Genomic DNA, 18,272 nt, shown 5'->3' with positions numbered 1-18,272 from the left:
ATGTAAAGGAACTATGTTTGCGTGTCACGATATAGGTGTAAGGAACCTCTTTAGGGAAAGTAGCGTACAGATTTTTTTCTTTTAATAGATTCTAGATGATATAGAAACGTTAAGGATGGATAATCGACGTAAAACTTTGCGAACGTTGATCATGTCTTCGTTTTTTTTATTTTTATTATATATTATCTTCTTATTAATAACCGTGTTATTATACTATTATTATTACTATTATTATTATTATTGCTATTACTATTTAATATTCCTATCGACTATTGGATTTATACCGTTACGTTGCGCTGTTATTATCATTGGGATCATTGTAGTCACGATTATTTTTGTACGAAAGTTTTACCATGGAATATTGCAACTTGCCTTGTAACAGAATTCAGTTCCGTTCGGCGTAACGTTTCGGCCGACTATAATTTATATGCCATGTCAATGTACTATCACTGTAAATATTATACATATTTTATAAATGAAATATTTAGCGTGACTGTAACATTAAGAGAATGTACTGAAAGCACCACTCTGTACACTCCACTACGATGGTTAAATTTTAATAAATATTTCCCAACCCCGCCGTTGTATTGTGGCACACCTACATCAAATATGAAAATTGCAAAACAGAAGGAACATTTTTCATGGTTTTTCAAAGAGCATTTTTATTGAGAAAATAGCGATAATAGCTTCTTTACAATGTCTTAAAGTATATTATAAATATAGTCGATTATTTGGCTCCAATGGACTTCAATATCTTATCTTCTTTGGTCATTTTTTTCAACTTCGACAAAGCACTCTCGCCATACTTCGATACCAATTCTTCGACAAAGTCGTCTTTCAATTTTTTCAAGCATCTAAAAAACAAATTAGTTTCGTTAAATTGCTTTGATTATAAACTGTCCATTAGCCTTATAATAGCTTAATTGCCTCGGTCAATATATTTACTTGTACATTACCTCCTATAAATAGAATCAGTTCTGAACTTGCCGATGTCGAGACTAGGGGCATGAGGTCGATGGATAATGAACGTATCCGGTAAGACAATGTACCTATATATTATTAAAACATATTAGGGCGTACCATAAGTTCGTGTCGAATTTTGACGAACGACACGTACTTATGGGATGACCTAATATATTTACAAAATCCCACTTACTTGTAATCTAATACCGTCAGGTGTGTTAAATAGGAAACTTTGTTCCACCCGAAACCGATGAACCTCGTGTCGTATCGAGGGGCCAATCTCGAGACCACAATATACGGCTCAAAATCTGGTTCCCAAGATACCTACGGTGACATTAACTTGATGGTGTATACTATAGATCAGGCATATCAAACCTTGTGTAATAAAAAGATGAAGTCGATAGCGAAATCGAATGATTCGAACCGCGTGTTCGACACGCCTGCTTTAGATAGAAGACAAACGTATCCACGTACTTCGTACGGTTCCATCGTGTTACGCCAATAACTGTAATTCGTTGCTGCGTGACCCTGCGTCCAAACGTGGTACCGGAAGGTGTACAGAACGCCGCGCTTCAAGAACTTTAACAGCTCGTCCTTGTCGGCGGGAAACGTGAACCTATAAAACGTACCTATCGTGCAGGCTGTTTGTTGCTTCGAGTAGATTTTCGACTAAATACCTATAACGTTCGGTTTCGAAAGCCGGGACGATCAGAGCTACTCTGTCCGACTCGCTGATGTTTAATTTAACGATGTAGTTCATAAGGCTCTCGTGCAGACCGTATTGCGGTAGAAAATCAACGTCCAATTGAAAAATGAACGGAGTCGACACGTAAGACATCGCAGTATTTCTCAAATAATTGATCGGATAAAGTTCCTAGGGAAAAAGACGTTCGAAAATTTCCTTTAGTCGGTTCGGTTTATTGAAAGACCATCTTCGTTAGCGGGTACGTGTTATTAGTGGAAATATCGAACGCACCCCATCTTTGTACACGACGTGGTACGCGATGTTCTTCCTTTTTCGAAGCTCGATGGAGCCACGGACGAATTCAAGAAAATTTTGCACTTCGGCGTCGGTGAGGTATAGCGCAACGCTTATGGTGCCAGGCCAGTGTTTCGATAGGTCTTCCAGTAACGGTATTCTTTCCACGCTACACTGAGTTACTAGAGCAACGTCTACCGATGCGTACAAGTTATATTCGTATTCGAGAAGGAACGGATGGGTGCGATACGACATGCTCGCACCTCTCGTGAACTCTCGACAAGGACTTGATTCGTTGTACTAAAAAGTAAAAATTTCACTATCACGTGGAACGACTACGGTCGTTTCCAACTATATCGGCCGATCAGAGCCACCGAGATGCATCGAGAAATAGAACAAAATAATTTTTTCGGTTTGTAGGGCACTTTGTAACGTAGTGGAGGAAACCGGCGCAAAGCAAAATGGCGAGGCAAAATGAAATATTGTTTTGTAGCATGCAGAGATGTCTTGTTATCTAGGCCGACTGATTGGCTGTAGCGTAATAGCGACGCCTGTACTCACATGCATTGTCATTATTGGCTGAGTCGATCACAACTACAGTTCTATCGCGCGACGAAGGACATGAACGAAACATATCGAGACAGAGTAGGATACTGGCATAGTGAGCGACATTGGCATAGACGTAGGTTCAGAATATTAACTACGAATAGAGTATTTAAGTATTTTACTTTGCCTCGATTTTTCCTATTCGGATAAAATGCCTCATACACAAGCAAATTAGTGTCCAATTCCAGGTTGATTATTTCATTCGTTTTAGAAAATACTCAAAACAGAGCACGTTCCGACTTAAAATCACGACTTACTTGGGACGCAGCTTCGTGTTTATCGCAACCGAACAAGCGTCTGCGTAGCAGATTTCCATCCATTTCGAGGAAGACTTTATGTAATTTACGAAACTCGTTGATATGCTTATTATATACATCCTGCTTTCGAGGGGAATTCCAATGGACGATCTAAAAGAAATCGCGCGGTAACCAAAGGGAAACCCTAAAACACGAATATAATTCTCCCGGTTCGAAACTCTACATACGCTTATCCGACCAGTTTCACGATAGCAAAGATCGCTGATCGTGTGATCGCTTAGTTGAATATTCCACGTGCACTCTATTCTGTACACGATAGAATGATGCTCTTTGATAACAGCATTTATAATATCCTGATCAGCTAAACTAGTTTCCGGTATGTGTGCCAGCACGCGCTTGGTAACTGTTTCCCAGAGGGTCGTAAATTTTCTGTTACGGAGTTGCTGCAAGTGCATTAGCATCACGCCGGTGTTAAAGCCTCTGCCCAAGGCTGGCCATGGCCGCTGACCGTAAGACAGTGCCTTTATGTACCAGTGACTCTGATTCTCTGTCAGTCCCAGAGCTTGATCGTCCGCGAAATTCTCGAATGTCCGCCAAAGTAAACTAACATCATTTAGCACGGTTACGTCCGTGTCGAATACAAGCACCTTATCCTCTCGCATAGCATCAGGCAGAATTAATTTCAGTAGACCGTAAACGCCGGAGTAATGCTTGTTCGGTATCCAGGACACCTTTGGCACCCATCGTTCAGCCTTATAATACGTTAGGGTCACTGGAACGGAGGAACTTGGCTAACAAAAATTCTCGACACCGGAGACTCGTGATATTATCGGCTCTCGTCCGTTCCTCGGGTAACGCGAGACTCGGGATTAATTTATCGCTCAAAATTTAGTTCACTCTGCGACTGGCGCGTTAATTGTTACAATCGGGTCAAAGCGTGTTAACCCTCTATAACTCCGTGCGACTCTGAGGTCGCATACCCATATACCTACATTTTCAAAGTCTGATTTCATCTGTTCGCCGTTTTAGCTATAAAACAATAGAATGGCCACGTAGCAATTTCTATATAACACTAATAATTTGGGTTATAGAGGGTTGAAAGCATGATTATGGACAAATGTTAAAACGTGACACCCTGTACATCTAAGTTCAATGCATTAGTCTACTAATCCATCCATCCTGGGGAACGGGTGAGAGTAGTAATCACGGTAGTTCTTTACTAACCATGCGGTAAATCCCATGTGCGAAACAGAGTCGCCAGAGTTCTTTTAGCGATTTCGTCAACGAGCAAGTGAAAGTGCAAAGGTTTAGTGCGGTAGAATAAAATGGATTTTACTACTGTCACCAGAGAAAACGTGGAGTTGTATCCAGCGCACACCATCGCGATGTGTATAGTCTCGCATTTTACCTTGAAAGAGGAGATTCGAAGAAGTCTATATGAATAAAATAATCGACAAATTCGTCCTACTTAAGTTTAATCCCTTCCCGTACTTTAACGAGTCTGACTCGCGATGAAGATTTTGGCCCAAACATGAATATCACGAACGCCACAAAAGTTGGTAACGATTCTTATAACTTCTGTTACAAAGCATTTATCATCAGTCTGGTCTATTTACCGCGTTGATGCCTACCATTTGGGTCCGGATTTCGTCGAGCTAAATGCCACGGGAAGGGGTTAATATTCAATAGTGCCTACTACCTATATTTACAGACACACGGTCTAGAATCCCTCTATATTAATTATATCAGGTTTATCAGAATCTTGAAGAAATTATGTGGTAACGGTTCAAAATGTCCGCCACTATGTTTTTACCTCGATACGATTAGTTTCGAAAGGCAGCTTTTCGAGAATAGGCACTCCCACGTGAAAACTCGTTTTGTCTAGGTCCACGGACAACGGGCCCGATTTTCCATCGAGTTTGAAGGAACCGATTTTAGCGGAAGGAACTACAATAAGAGATCAGCAGGTACTAAGAAACAATGTAAAAATAACGCGGTGCATTACCATTCAATAACAAATACAAGTAAAAGATCGCCGATGGTACTAAAATGCCGAACAAACATCCTAGCCATGATCGAGCCATTGGAATATGGCGGACATATTTCCCAACTCGCAGAATGATTAGCGAGTGAACTTTATCGATCGAATTTCGAGATCTATAAATAAAAATTCGGTGTTAAACTATCAAACGAACCGACTACGTAGCTATAAATCATCCCCCCACCGCTGTAACTCTTTTCTTCTTTGCGCCAAAGGATGGGAAAATATATATAATGCATACGTAACAAAAGTCAATAACGAAACGTAACGGAATGACCTTGAATGGTCAAAATCTTTTGTCTCTACTTTCATTCCATATTATTGTAAAGATTTTGTACATTTATTTCCTTTCAAAATCTCTTTCTAAAGATTCTTACATTTAATTATCGGCACACGATACGCTTCAAATTCTCTAACCGCCAATTTACTTGGCATGTGCCAACGTGACACACAGTGCAAACAAAAGAGAAAGGTTAAATTCGCATTATTTGTTGTCCTAACGATGGACTGGCACGAAAGAGTAACAGTATTAAAAAGATTGATCGAAATTAAGGCATGATAACTGAATATCTAGAAACACATACCTCCGGTACCGCGACTTTTTTCCTCGACTGTCATCCAATCAAATCCATTACTCAAAATTATTTTGTACACAGTTTCGAAGGTGATTTAGAATCCTGCACGTGACTTCGTACACACTAATTTACCTTGAATGCCGGTACACGTTTACGTTTCAGTGGATCGTTGTTGTGCCTTGCAACATTCGTCGTAAACCAAGCAAATACACGTAATTACAGTTATCGAGGAACACAACGTAGGAACGACATGCATCCTAAACACCCGAAGCAGGAAGTCTAACGTAAATAGTTTAATCACTGGATAACGTAGTAGTAGAATTACCACTCGATTCAAGCAACGCGACGCGAAATGTCGAACAGTCGGTAAAGCGTAGCATGGTTACTCCTTCTCGTTGAGAGAGGGCAATGTCCATTTTGTCGTCTGAAGTTAGTCGCGTGTGTCGTACAACGGTGGAAACATTTTTTCAAAGTGGATTTCACGAAATACAAAGTATAATGTCTGTAAGTACGCGACGTTTCTGTATGTAAAACGACACGATCGAATAACTCACGATCTGGAAACAATTCTGCGTAATTTCAGTGTTCCCATCCGCACGATTGCATTTGAATCCATGCAAACTCGTGACTACGTAAACGACAAAGCGTGCAGCTCCACAGATAAAGCGGCAAAAACGAATCTGCTTCTCCATCGTAAGTAAAAGTTTAGATACTTTGGCGTAATTAAATACTGATTTTTATTAAAATTGTATAAAGTAGTAGTTTGCAGTCTATTTTCCTATTTTGCAATAGTACAAAATTGCAATGATGTGGTACATAAAAATAAAAATCGCTTATCTAATAAATAAACTACTTATTCACTTTATACATACAATTTACTTCCAAAACGGAAGTCTCGATAAAAAGAATATATTTGTACTGTTAAATAAATGTTTCATCCTACATTGTGGTTACTTATACTAGAGGGAACTATAATACTAATCAAATCTAAAATAACAAAGTTATTAGCTATTACAAATAATGTTCTCATATATATGATTTTGTCTTGTAATGAAGAAATGACAGTAACATAATGTATGATGACATGTGGCAGGTTATAAAAAAGGTTTTATAAAAATCATATTTAATACTATTCAGTTGATGTCTGTTGCTTTACTTGAATATGTAGCAGGTTGTTCATCTCTATCAATGTTCCTTAATCTCAGTAGTTCTGCACTTCTTTCCCTGTACAAAGGTTTCAAGCATCAGTACTCAAGTAATAACTGAGGCAATTCATCAAATTGACAATTTTAATTGTATTAGGCCTATTACCTAGACTGTGCTTCCTCCTCTTCTCTCTGTTTTCTTTGCTGTTTTAAAAGTCTGAATGCAGCAAAAACTATTAGGAGTAGAATTGGAATTAGGCAACCGAGTACTATACCAGTTGTAACACCTGCTTGGCGTGAACTATATTCCTGTTGACCTGTGATTTTTAATGAAATTTATACAATTAATTAAATTAGAAGTAAAAGTACTCCTGGTAGTCACTGGATGAAAAGATTAACAATCATTATGTTGAGAAGTAAATTAGTATAGATATAAGATAAGGTTAAACTATGCATGAGTAACTAAAATAGAAAGGATAGAGGCAAAAAGGACAAAGATAACAGAAAATTATAAGAATAGTACCATTGGTGGAAATTTCCATTCCACTGTAACAATTCTAATTAATTCTCTGAACGTATTGCCAATGTTTTATTAAATGCATGTGGAATAGAAATTTCCAGAATATTGAAGTGTGTAAAAAAAAGTTTATTAAACTGTGCTTTTACAATAATTGGCAAGCGTTTTATACAGTCACGTTACATTAAACTGTATTATTGAGTTTACAAACTTTGTTATTGCATTTTAATGCGCTAAAAGTTTATTATGCGTCACACTTTATAAAAATACGAAGCTCATTTCTAATTTAAGGTTATCGTATTCTACACATTATACGATGAACAGAATTTTATAAAATCAAGGACATTTCTATTCCACAGCAAACACAGAAGATGTAATTTATACGTGATAAAGAAACGATACGTTATTAACGTTCGATATGAAATTTTATCTACATGTATCCTATCGAGCGAATTCGTCTTTTGTGTGAATGATATTTAATTATGTTTATTTTGTACAATATGACACGGAATTATTTCGAAAATATAAACGCGTATAATTACGCCCAGATAGAGAGAGAGAGATATAGGGAGGGTAATACATTTATAAATATTTGTCATGGAAGAGACGCTTCCAAGTATTATACGCGTAAATGATGAACTTTTGAAATGGTCAAGTACCCCATGAGAGTTATTTAAAAATGTCTTTACATTTTTATTATTTCTTAGAAATTCTCAATCTTCTAAACAATCTTATACGTCGCTTTCTTTGGTGGGACTTCCAGTTTTTCTAATAGACTCTGTCGTACTCTGTTCCGAATTTGTCGGGGAATTGGGTTCTTTAACATCCCAATCTTTGTCCTCGAAATCGACATCCGGTTTATTCGGCAAGGGTTCATTGGTACGATAGACTTTATCATAGCTATGACGTTTTTTGCTACCACTCGGTAGGGTACTAGTGTCGCTAACGGGCGAAACCGCTCTAACGTATGATTTTAATGGCACGTTTTGCTTCAACAATGTTGATTCATTGTCAATGGTAGACTCGCGCTCAGAATAACGCCACGACTTTACCGAACCTCCCTGCGACTGATTCTTTCTTACATAAAGAAAGGCGGCTGCGACACATCCTGTTATTGGGATTAAAACGGCGCAAATAATACCCATTGTCGTCCACGCTGTACGCTGAGCATACTCGATCTGACCTATATTTATGCAACACCAAACAGTGTTTATTTTCCTTTTCGTGCTTTCGACAAACGTGGTGATTTGTCACCCGGTGAATTAGATTTCTCGATGCATGAAATGTGAGTAGCGAATTCGAAATGATTCTTCAGTGGCTACGATATAATGGGAATGATGGGAAAATGAAGTGAGAAAATATGTAGAGGATTATATCCTAATCTTTGTATGAACCTAAAGCGATCATGTTCTCTTCATCGTGGAAGGATGTCAGCTCGTAAAGATATTGTTGTAATACTCACGTAGACACTCAGTGTATCCGTACTCAGGCACATCCCAGCGGCCCTGCGGTGTGCATATCCGTCGTTGATCGCCAATTAGTATGAAATCTTGATTACACTCGAAGGTCACTCTCGTGCCCGGCGTGAAAAAGAAATTACTCTTTCGGCCGAAACGTGGCGTCTCCAATACACCGCACGATATCACTGAAACGAGTAAAATCCAATCGTAGATTTGACAAACACTTTTCACAAGTTTTCACGTAACTCACCTGGGTCGTCTAAATTAGTGTATCTTATCTTCGTGTACGTGTCGTAATAATTTTTTGTGAAGTGAGCTAAATCCCGATTGAGGGACAACGCATAGTCGTATTGACACTGATACGAGTCTCCGCAAAGATCCAAAGATCGCTGTATATCTTCCGACCTATAGCAGAGCAGGATAACTCAAATTTTTCTAAAGATCATTCAAAGTTCATCGATTTCAAAGAAAATAATAGTCACCTGTTAGATGGCAATATTTCCTGGGCTGTTTTTCGGTATTCAGGTTCAAATGTTTTGTTGGAATAGTAACTGGCGGTTCTGCCGAACTCTCTGGTGAACAGGGCTCCTCCTTTTAAATCGTCCTCGTTGTCTTCCAGCATCCACTTTGACGCAAAGTTTTTGTGCACAGATTCGAAGTGATTCAGATTGGACGAGGCCACTTGTTGACCGTCTGGTGTCAACAAGTCGTCCATGATGTCGATGTTCCATTTACCAAAAAGTCCTGTTGTCTTATTCTGAAATAAATCGGACACGTTACCAAGTTAGTTTCCCCTAACGCGAGGGAGCATTTCAAATTGTACCAAGTAGGTCCAAGGTAGGTAGACCCTGGCCGTCATGAAACCCTCGTTCTCGACCACTTCCACGCCTGCGCCCGTGTCGAACATGATTATCACTTCGCTTTGGTTTAAAATGTACGTCGGGGTGTAAACGATCACTCCGGGAAAGTGTTGGAACTTGAGGGACGGTCTGTCGAAGTACACTCGACGATTATCCGCGAAGACGTCCAGACGGTATCTCCACTGGGCGTGTTTCGGTCTCACCCGAACCTCTATGGGGATGGAGTTGTTTCCTCTAGCTGCAAAATTAGACAACATCGTATCGATTCTAAAGATAATGGTTAAGTTTTCACGAACGCGTCAGGTACCTGCTATGGACGTCAATTGCGTGGCTCTCACTTCGCCGTATAAGTTGTTCGGTAGTTGCTCGAACCTGCCTTGTACATCGAGTTTGTCCTTCGCGTTGTTCACGCGCACCAGGACGAATTCACCTTTTCCGTTGAACGTGTATTGTAAATTATCGAACGTGATTATGTGGGGATCGCCGAATACTGTCGCCACAGCCGGGGACTGATAAGCCACGCAATCTTGACTGGGCCGTCTCTCGTATCTGAACGTTTCGCAACCGACTGCGTGCTCCTCTTGCCACATGCAGCACATGTAGAAAGGTATTATGTCGTGGTACCAGTGCGAAAAGGTCGGAACCTTGTTCGCTTCGTCCCAAGGATAGTATCCAAGGTTGTGCGATCGATGAGGCCTCGAACCCCATTGCTGGTCGTACGTCAGCATCAGGTAGCCGTTCTTATCGTAGCAACATTGTTGTTCGGAGCCGTCCATACTGCGATCCAAGTGGAAATACGTATAAATAAAGCGAATCTATCGAATATCTATGAATACTTACTTCGGGGCGCCTGTCCTCACGCAGTGATGCGCGTGTTGATTGTAAAGACAGTCCAGATTCGAGTCCTTGTCGCAATCGTAATCCGGAAGGAACCGTCCTTTATCGTACAACGCGTGCTTCAACGAACACGGACACAGGGATATCTCCGCGGCGAAATTCTTTAAATACCTATCGTTCATGATCCATTTGTCGCAAAGTTGTTGGGGCCATTTCGATCCGTACATTCGTTCCCATTGCGGGGCAAAGTACCACGCCAATGGGACTGGCCTACTCCAGAGACTCCTACATAGATTTCTCGTGTTATTGTTCACATTGTATCGTCAATATTCACGTAAAAAGCGAGAGTAGATTACGTACGGTGTAATGTTAAGGCCGGAGTGTTGCTGTGGTTCCGTCAAATTTAGCATAATAAATCCGAAGGTCATGTCCAGCTGGTAGAGATTGCTCTGATCGCGATATTTAGCCGGTGTGATGATGTAGTAGCCGAGATTCGTATACGCAGACTATAATTGATTAAGTTTGTGGGTTAGTACGTTTTTGTTTCCATGGCCTAAATTTTCATCTAACCAACCTCCAAAGTAGTGATGTACTGGAAGTCTGGTGCGGTTTTGGTTTCGCGGTATCCCCACAAAGATATCTGTATGCCCGCGTTCAAGTTGCTGGTCAAATTGTATTGGTTCCACGTGATTTTTATCTCTGCCGGTTCGCGCTCGTGGACCGAATTATCAACGAAGATCCTTTCGGTCGCCGTGGCTGGGGTTTCTGCGATGCATTGACACGGTTAACGATTTTTATTCGAGTTTGTAAGAGTTATTTAAGGTGGTTTCGCCTTACCGATGAAATATTTCCCCTTCCAGTCGTACGTTTTGCTCTCGCCAATGCTGATCGCAAATCTGATGTATCCCTGCGCCTTCACGAACGGTTGAACGCAGATCGCGCGATTTCGATCGATCATTGTACCGAGCACCCACTCGTTCTCGAACATGCAGCGTATTTTTTCAGTCTCGTTGAAACACGGACCCGTGATGTTGACAATGGTACCGCCCAACATGTTTCCGCTTTCCGGCGCGAATACCAGAGGCAAGTTTGCTCCGGCTGTAACGTACGAAATCGCATGAAATCAGTTTTTTTTTTAAAAAATACTTTTTACTCGAACTTACCGATATCCTTGTTGCAAGTTCCAAGCATGATCTTCTCGTCTATCCTGAAAATATGTCGTCCTGGGAAATTGTTCGCCCATCCTCTTCCTGTTAAGTCGCGGAGCGTCGACATTTGGGAATAGGGTTTATACTCGTAAGCTTGTGTACCGTTTCCAGCGTTGAAACCGACCTAAACGCAAATATAGTAGATGACAAAGATGGTAGATTATGTATTAAAGTTTACATAATTTTATAGCTGGGATCATAAAGATGATTATGTTTAGCTGACAGTGGCATTCCTGTGAAAAGGTATGTTTCCGCCCTACAGAGTCATCACACATTGTATCAGTTGCGATCATTTTTTATTTTACCGATAAGATAAAGTGACCATAGTTTTATCTTTATCGATGACTTATAAACGTTTCTGAAAAGCTTTCATCGCATCGGAATCATTTCGTATATTAAGTAAGACGAATTTTAAACTTACAAATGCTGGAACACCACCTTCTCCACTCGTAGTATCCCCGCCAGCTTCCGTGTGACTGGTCCATTGTATATTCAAGTAGTTGAAAATCGCGTAAGTAAACACCTCGTCTGTGGCTAAAACCATTTGAAAGGTGTTCGTCTTATAAAGAGAATTGTCGATACCACCGGCGAACGACATGTTCTTCCACGTGACTATAACAGCATGCTTGGGCTCAAAGGAGTCTGAACCGACGATGGCTTCGCGGACATCCCATTTCAAACGCTCCCTCATTTCCACGCCAAATTGATCAGTTCTCCTTTGCAAATCTCTCTCAAGCCTGAAATTCCATTAGGGTGACGGGTCGTGAAACTGAGAGTAACGATCGTTGATCCGTGATACGTTAATTAGTAATTTTCACGCACCTGAAGTAAACTCCTGGTGTTCTCTGATCGATATCGTCCCTTCTGACTTCTCCTATGCGACATTTACTAAAAAATATTCCTATGAAACTGGGATCGTTCTTTTTCGGCCAATCTTTGTTGGGAAATACGAGAGGGTAAGTGTAATGTACCGGGGGATCGCTGAATTCTAAGAAACCATTCATGGATACCTAGAAATTGATGTACTGTTACTTTGACATACCGTTGCAGGGAATTAAGAATGCAATATTATTTTGAATAGATTTTTCTCAGGTCTGCTTGAGGTAGATGTAATAGTAGTGTTTCGAATGACGACATACTCTGGTGTAATTGAATCTAAATCCAAAGAACGGTAGCTGGAAGTTGAAATTTTTGTGTATTTGTGGCATCGATGATTGGATGTCCTTTTGATAATCGCCTAAACCATCATCACCACCCTTGTCGAAGTACCAATACATAAACTGCGATCGTATTTCCTTTAACCTAGTTTCGGTTAAAATGTAGTTTTGAATTGAATCGGACGATCGAGGCGCGTATCTGTCGGCGTCCGGTTCATTTGAATCTACAAAAACATGCGAGTTCATGAAACGCACTGAAAACTCCGTTTTCAAGGTATATTTTCAATGATGATATCAGGCGCGAAAGGGAAGATAGTACTCATTACGAAAGTCGTGGCGACACAAATCCAGTGATTCATCTCCGATTCATGCTGGAATGAGTAACTGATAAAGCAGATAAGATCTGATCCATTAGTTGGACTATATCACAAATAATGCTAACGTTTCACGAATTTGTTTTCAAATAATGTTAACAAGAAAGAAATGTAGGTGCACGCATTTCGTCAGGAATAGAATATTTGCAAGATATTAATTTCGAAGCATTCAACGTTCAAACAACTCACCGTACAGAAAAATAGGAAAATTAACGGTCACGCCCATTGATATCGAAACACTCACCGTATCTTACAAACTTTGCAATTTTCCCTCCAGCCATTTTACCGTTTATATCATTAGAAATTGCGATTTCCTCCTTCGGTTCGATTTTCGATCCTGTGGGATTATCGATTTCGGATGGAGGTTCGTCAGGTTTTTCTTCATCGTGATGATCTTCACCGGCGTTGAGGTCCTCCGTCTCTGACACGATTTTCGACGATTTGTTCACCGACAGATCCGCATTATTTTCCGTATGAAACGGCTCATTATTTTCCGTGGACTCGATGTCTTTCAATCCAAACGCACTCTCGAACGTTTTGTTTTCAACTTGTGCCGATATCCGGCTCGCTAATAAAAGCAGAACACAACCGAAGACGATCGATTTTGAAAATTCGAAAACGCGGTCGAGACGAACCCCGTTCCGCATTTTTAATTAGCCAAGGTAAATGAACCGATTTGTCTAGTATGAGCAAGGAAACTGAGCTTGGTTTCAGGTATAGAACTTTGATAACGGTGCTGATATCAGTTATATGACGATAACGAGCGTTTATCTTCTTACTACAGGTGGATAAGCTAACGTAAAAACGAATGAAACGAGCGAAAAGCAGGTGTCCTACTTTTGAAAGGGTGTGGATGCCCTTTAAATTGCTCGTACGTCACTGAACATTGTAAGAATTTTGTTGCAATGTTGCATTTATGTATATTTGAAATATTATCGTAACATTATAACGATATGAAAATATTTTGACAACATTCGATTGGATGTGAATGATCTGAATGGTTACGATGGGGATGATATCGAATGAACACTATTTTATGTTTAGATAAGATGTTTATTGTATCTCTGGAACGACGTGATATTTACAAAAGAAACGTGTTTTGCGTGATTATCTTCAGACCGTGGCAGAAGACTGTTTTTTTGCTTTTAATCTAGCAGACAATGCGGATTATAAGAAAACATATGTACGTAGTATGTATAGGGACCACAGCGTGGAAAGTAATTTTAAGGAATGATTTTCCGCTGACTATATATGTTTTTACAGAGATAATGAAATCATTCGAGGGAAAACATAGAAGGATCTTTTTTTTTTTTTGCTGCGACGCGCTAATACCTCATTCACTTGGTCTTACATTGCACAAAACGGGATTTTGACAAATATTTATTAAAACACTAAATATAAGAAATCTGTCAGGCTTAAAATGTACCGATCTATAAATGCATCGTATGATAAATGTACATATGAACACTGATAGATGTACTTGAGCAATGCAGTTTTGCATATGCTTCACTTTAAATTTTTTCTTTCCATTTTCCAATCTTCCATCCCGATATTCAGATTTTTCGAAAAATCTTAAAAGTAGATTTATTTTCTTCTTTTTTTTCATTTTGTACTGAAATAGCTTGTATACCAATATTGTCGTAAACGTTTGTAAAGAAACTATATTACATACTTTTATGTTGCACAGTATTGTAAATATTCTCGATCGATTGCACGTATCACAGAAGAAACCTACGAAAGACTCAAATTCGAGGATACAAAAAATGCACGAATATGAAAAAATGTTCCTATAGTTTCATTTTTTTTTCAATCAGTGATGTTTGTGATCTACAGCAGTGATTTGAATGTGACATCGTGGATATGAACTATACGCTTGATCATTAAGTGAAACATTATTTATAACATTTTATTTGTAATGAAATAATCTGTTCCGGCTGAAATGCGATAGTTTTAACATTACGAAGACGAAGAGTTATCTCCATTACTGTCTAGATATCCTCCTGAACCGTTCACGACAAACGATGTTCCCAAACCATACAAATGTCCACAATATTTCGCATCGTCAATGTTGTCTTCGAAAAACATCTGAAATAAAACGTTTTCGTTGTTCCGTTCGAGATAGTATATCGATTATTGCTCCAATACTTACCTCTCGCATTTTAAAGAAAACCATTCCCGTAAGTAACGAATCAGATCCAGCTTGATGTTGCGGTCCAACTCTTTGAATTTCCAATTGTTCTGCTACTTCTTGTAGGCCTCCTTTCAAATTTTTGCAAGATTTCATTAAGTACTGTGTACAGAAAATTGTATATTACGATTAGAATACAGTTCTTATTTAAACGAACACCTATCTCAAGTTACTGCTCTTGCAAAACTTACTTTTACATCGTATATTGTTGGAAAATATATCCTAAGAAGTTCAAAAAATTCACTTTCTTCCTGTGGTAAATTTTGATCGGTAAGAAGTTTTAGCAAGTAACCGAAGTCGTAACCGGAATGAAACGACAGCCATTTTATATCATCAACAAGAACGATTCCCGATGTCATCAAAAGTTCAGCAAAATCTAACGGATCGATACCTTCTTCTTCGTGTTTTTTGAATTGTATACCACTGTTTTGGAGCATATCTATACTGTCCTGTGCATACATGTCTTCCCTGGATTGCAAATTACACGATACATTACCACTACATCTCAGGTTATTATATAATATCGATGAAACGTTTATTGCGTGTTTAAAACTTACTGTAGGTTAAATTTGAAATTAAATTGCCACGTCGTATAACTACCGCCAGGTGTATTTCCCGATTCATCGAGAAATGTAAGACCAAGTTGAATTATTCGCAAAAGATCTACATTACATCGTAATAACTGATACTGATAATCGGCACTAGTCCTGAATTCACCTGTAACGATGAATGATACTTTACCGTGTGACCGATTATTGTAATATCAAACTAATATCATTATCAGAGTTAAGTCAAAACTTGATTTTTAACTTCGCGAAACTCTAATCCGAAACTCTCGAATGTTGTACGTTTTTTATAGAACTTACTATTTACCCGGGTTTTGAGAGTTTCAAACCACAAAAATAGTATAAAGTTTTAAAGTTTTCGAAAACTAAGAACTTTTTGAGTTTCGAGGTTTTGAGTGTCCCATTCTTAATCATTATGCCTTACCAATAGGCCTAGCTACTACTCCAGGAAACTCAGTATCCATCGCGATGTACTGATATTGCTGTACAACTTGCCGAATTGTCCGAAATTCTTCTTCCAAATTGTGACCCCATACATCTCGTATCCCACATTCTTCATTACTGGGCATAGTCGCCCCACCCTTCTGCTGCCCTATAGGGTTATTTCCTCCTGAAAAATTTTTAAAAAATTTTATTTAACGCGTTGTAACGAACGATACCCACCGGAAATTCTTTTGAATTCATTGTCATATTGTATTATTTTTCAGTGCCCTATTATTTTATTATTTTTCTATACAATATACAGATCATTTTTAATTGATACCATTTATTATAAAAATATTAAGGGAACATTAGTTGTTCAATAAGGAGAATGGGTACATATCAACCACATAATCATAGATACTGTAAAAAGAATGCCCTTGGAGTTGCTTAAACCGTTTTGTGGAAGAATATAGTATTTTCGATGATAGCAGATTTAGTAACAATATTTTGAAAAGTGATATTGGGTTTTGTTATTGTGTTTTACAAATTGAGTTTATTTAGCATACAATACAATTTGTTGTTTTTATTTATCATTTGAAACATCTTATTTTATTGGATGTAAAATACATTGATAGTAATCATCTTCTTGGAACTTCATTGCATGTTCTACTATGATACTACTACTTTCAAAGAGGACTTCAATTACGCGTTTCTTCTGGAAAGATGTTTGTCGTAATTTCATCCATGCAAATCCAAAGTACTTTATATATTTTGCTTCATGGTTCCTGCAATATGTATGTGCCACATTCATTATTTAGAGGTCATATATTCGTGTTTCACCTTTGGTATTCGTTATACAATCGATCATTATTTGGCTCAAATAAATAAGTGTGGAGTCCAAAGTTTGTCAAGGTGTCATCTAATGCACTTCCTTATGACCTCCATTGACATAACTCATAAACTTAACATAATACAAAACTTATATGCAAAATAATCCTCTTGTACATACGGAAATTATTGTTTAAATTTACAGGGCATTTAATACGTACCGGTAGCTGAGGGCATAAGGTTAGATATTCCTGTCGTCACCGGGGCTATTTTTATGTTTGATTCCCACCGTCACAGCTTTACCTTCTTCATATCACTGTAGATATATACATAAATGTTATCACTAATCAAATAATTTTCATTGCACAATATACACATACAACTATGAAAGCACAATATATACGTATTACACGTCTATTAAATCAAAGAACAATGAAGGAATTTGAATTGAAGTGTTTCCAAATAAACATTACAATTTAAAGGTTAGGCGTCCGTACAAACAAGTATCGCATGTCACAACGAATACACAATAAATGAAAAATTGAAAATATAACAATAACGTAAAACATAATAGGAATGAGAAGTCGAACAATAAGAAGTCATTTCGTTGAGCGTTATTTTCTAAATAAACATTCTATTGAAAAATAGGTTATGTGTTTGAGATAAACAAAAACGATTTGTTGGAGTGAATATGAAAGAAGCGAATATCGCAATGTACCTCTTTGTGTGCTCGTTTTGCGGCACGATGATTTATTATGAACTATACGAAATGAAGATTTATAAAATACTTATCGCGCCTTTAAATCTTCTGTCACAGTACGAACAGGTTAAACGAGTTTCCAAACTCAAAGCAGCAATTCCCTCTACATAATACCTGAAGTTAGGGCGCCAAAATCGCTAGAGTGAATTTCTTCGTGTCCGTGGCGTTGCCAAGATGTTCGTTCGCAAAGCAGCGACAGCGAATCGAAGAGGGCGCAAAAATCATAATCTTTCGTGATTACCATTCGAGTGTGTGGCAACATGGTGTCATACCTCGTCTGTGGTGTCACCACCTACTGTAGGACGCCATCAAGCGTGGAAGATGGAGGACTATTTCTTGAAAAGCTTGAACGTTCTGCCGTAGATGGCGGAGTGATGTTGTTTCGTTCTCGTTAGTGGTAAAATTAAAACAGAATTCGAGTCTCGTTGAATAGTCGAATAGTCTTCAAAAGTATGAACATCAGCTTTGTAGATTCGAATCGTTTTGCATATAATTGGAAGCTTAGAACTCTTGAAGATCTTGATAAGT

At 38.7% G+C, this 18,272-nt stretch overlaps 3 protein-coding genes across 8 annotated transcripts; all 3 read right to left on the bottom strand.

The window, feature by feature from the left end:
- Positions 1-650: 650 nt before the first annotated feature.
- On the bottom strand, positions 651-5,740 carry LOC143346580 (xylosyl- and glucuronyltransferase LARGE1). 2 transcript variants are annotated; one of them, XM_076775229.1, is made up of 12 exons: positions 5,431-5,740; positions 4,811-4,962; positions 4,619-4,752; positions 4,030-4,213; positions 3,033-3,577; positions 2,806-2,955; positions 1,940-2,242; positions 1,641-1,837; positions 1,438-1,579; positions 1,157-1,287; positions 957-1,049; positions 651-854 (listed from the first exon to the last, which is right to left on the bottom strand). In XM_076775229.1, exons 2-12 carry the CDS (start codon positions 4,887-4,889, stop codon positions 728-730), a joined length of 2,085 nt encoding a protein of 694 aa, XP_076631344.1. In that variant the 5' UTR covers positions 4,890-4,962; positions 5,431-5,740; the 3' UTR covers positions 651-727. The 2 variants fall into 2 exon arrangements, with proteins under 2 accessions (XP_076631344.1, XP_076632218.1); XM_076776103.1 differs by lacking the exons at positions 4,619-4,752; positions 4,811-4,962.
- A 614-nt stretch (positions 5,741-6,354) lies between these two features.
- Positions 6,355-13,626, bottom strand: Mesh (sushi domain containing 2 mesh). Of its 3 annotated transcripts, XM_076763367.1 has the most exons (16): positions 13,224-13,349; positions 12,588-12,829; positions 12,271-12,458; positions 11,870-12,185; positions 11,404-11,572; positions 11,078-11,338; positions 10,815-11,005; positions 10,601-10,746; positions 10,244-10,525; positions 9,711-10,180; positions 9,367-9,641; positions 9,026-9,300; positions 8,794-8,948; positions 8,546-8,728; positions 6,733-6,883; positions 6,355-6,645 (listed from the first exon to the last, which is right to left on the bottom strand). In XM_076763367.1, exons 1-16 carry the CDS (start codon positions 13,258-13,260, stop codon positions 6,555-6,557), a joined length of 3,432 nt encoding a protein of 1,143 aa, XP_076619482.1. In that variant the 5' UTR covers positions 13,261-13,349; the 3' UTR covers positions 6,355-6,554. The 3 variants fall into 3 exon arrangements, with proteins under 3 accessions (XP_076619482.1, XP_076619313.1, XP_076619397.1); XM_076763198.1 differs by lacking the exons at positions 6,355-6,645; positions 6,733-6,883 and adding an exon at positions 7,128-8,266 and having other exon boundaries at positions 13,224-13,626; XM_076763282.1 differs by lacking the exons at positions 6,355-6,645; positions 6,733-6,883; positions 13,224-13,349 and adding an exon at positions 7,128-8,266 and having other exon boundaries at positions 12,588-12,941.
- Positions 13,627-14,018: 392 nt separating this feature from the next.
- Positions 14,019-17,917, bottom strand: Pop2 (CCR4-NOT transcription complex subunit Pop2). 3 transcript variants are annotated; one of them, XM_076768435.1, is made up of 7 exons: positions 17,859-17,917; positions 17,206-17,300; positions 16,158-16,343; positions 15,725-15,884; positions 15,359-15,635; positions 15,129-15,269; positions 14,019-15,064 (listed from the first exon to the last, which is right to left on the bottom strand). In XM_076768435.1, exons 2-7 carry the CDS (start codon positions 17,219-17,221, stop codon positions 14,936-14,938), a joined length of 909 nt encoding a protein of 302 aa, XP_076624550.1. In that variant the 5' UTR covers positions 17,222-17,300; positions 17,859-17,917; the 3' UTR covers positions 14,019-14,935. The 3 variants fall into 3 exon arrangements, with proteins under 3 accessions (XP_076624550.1, XP_076624474.1, XP_076624404.1); XM_076768359.1 differs by having other exon boundaries at positions 17,782-17,905; XM_076768289.1 differs by lacking the exon at positions 17,859-17,917 and adding an exon at positions 17,703-17,846.
- Between the last annotated feature and the right edge of the window lie 355 nt (positions 17,918-18,272).

The sequence above is a fragment of the Colletes latitarsis genome, chromosome 1 (assembly GCF_051014445.1).
Source record: "Colletes latitarsis isolate SP2378_abdomen chromosome 1, iyColLati1, whole genome shotgun sequence".
Taxonomy (NCBI): Eukaryota; Metazoa; Arthropoda; class Insecta; order Hymenoptera; family Colletidae; genus Colletes; species Colletes latitarsis.
The sequence above is the reverse complement of the archived record's forward strand: the minus strand, read 5'-3'. Positions and strand labels throughout refer to the sequence as shown.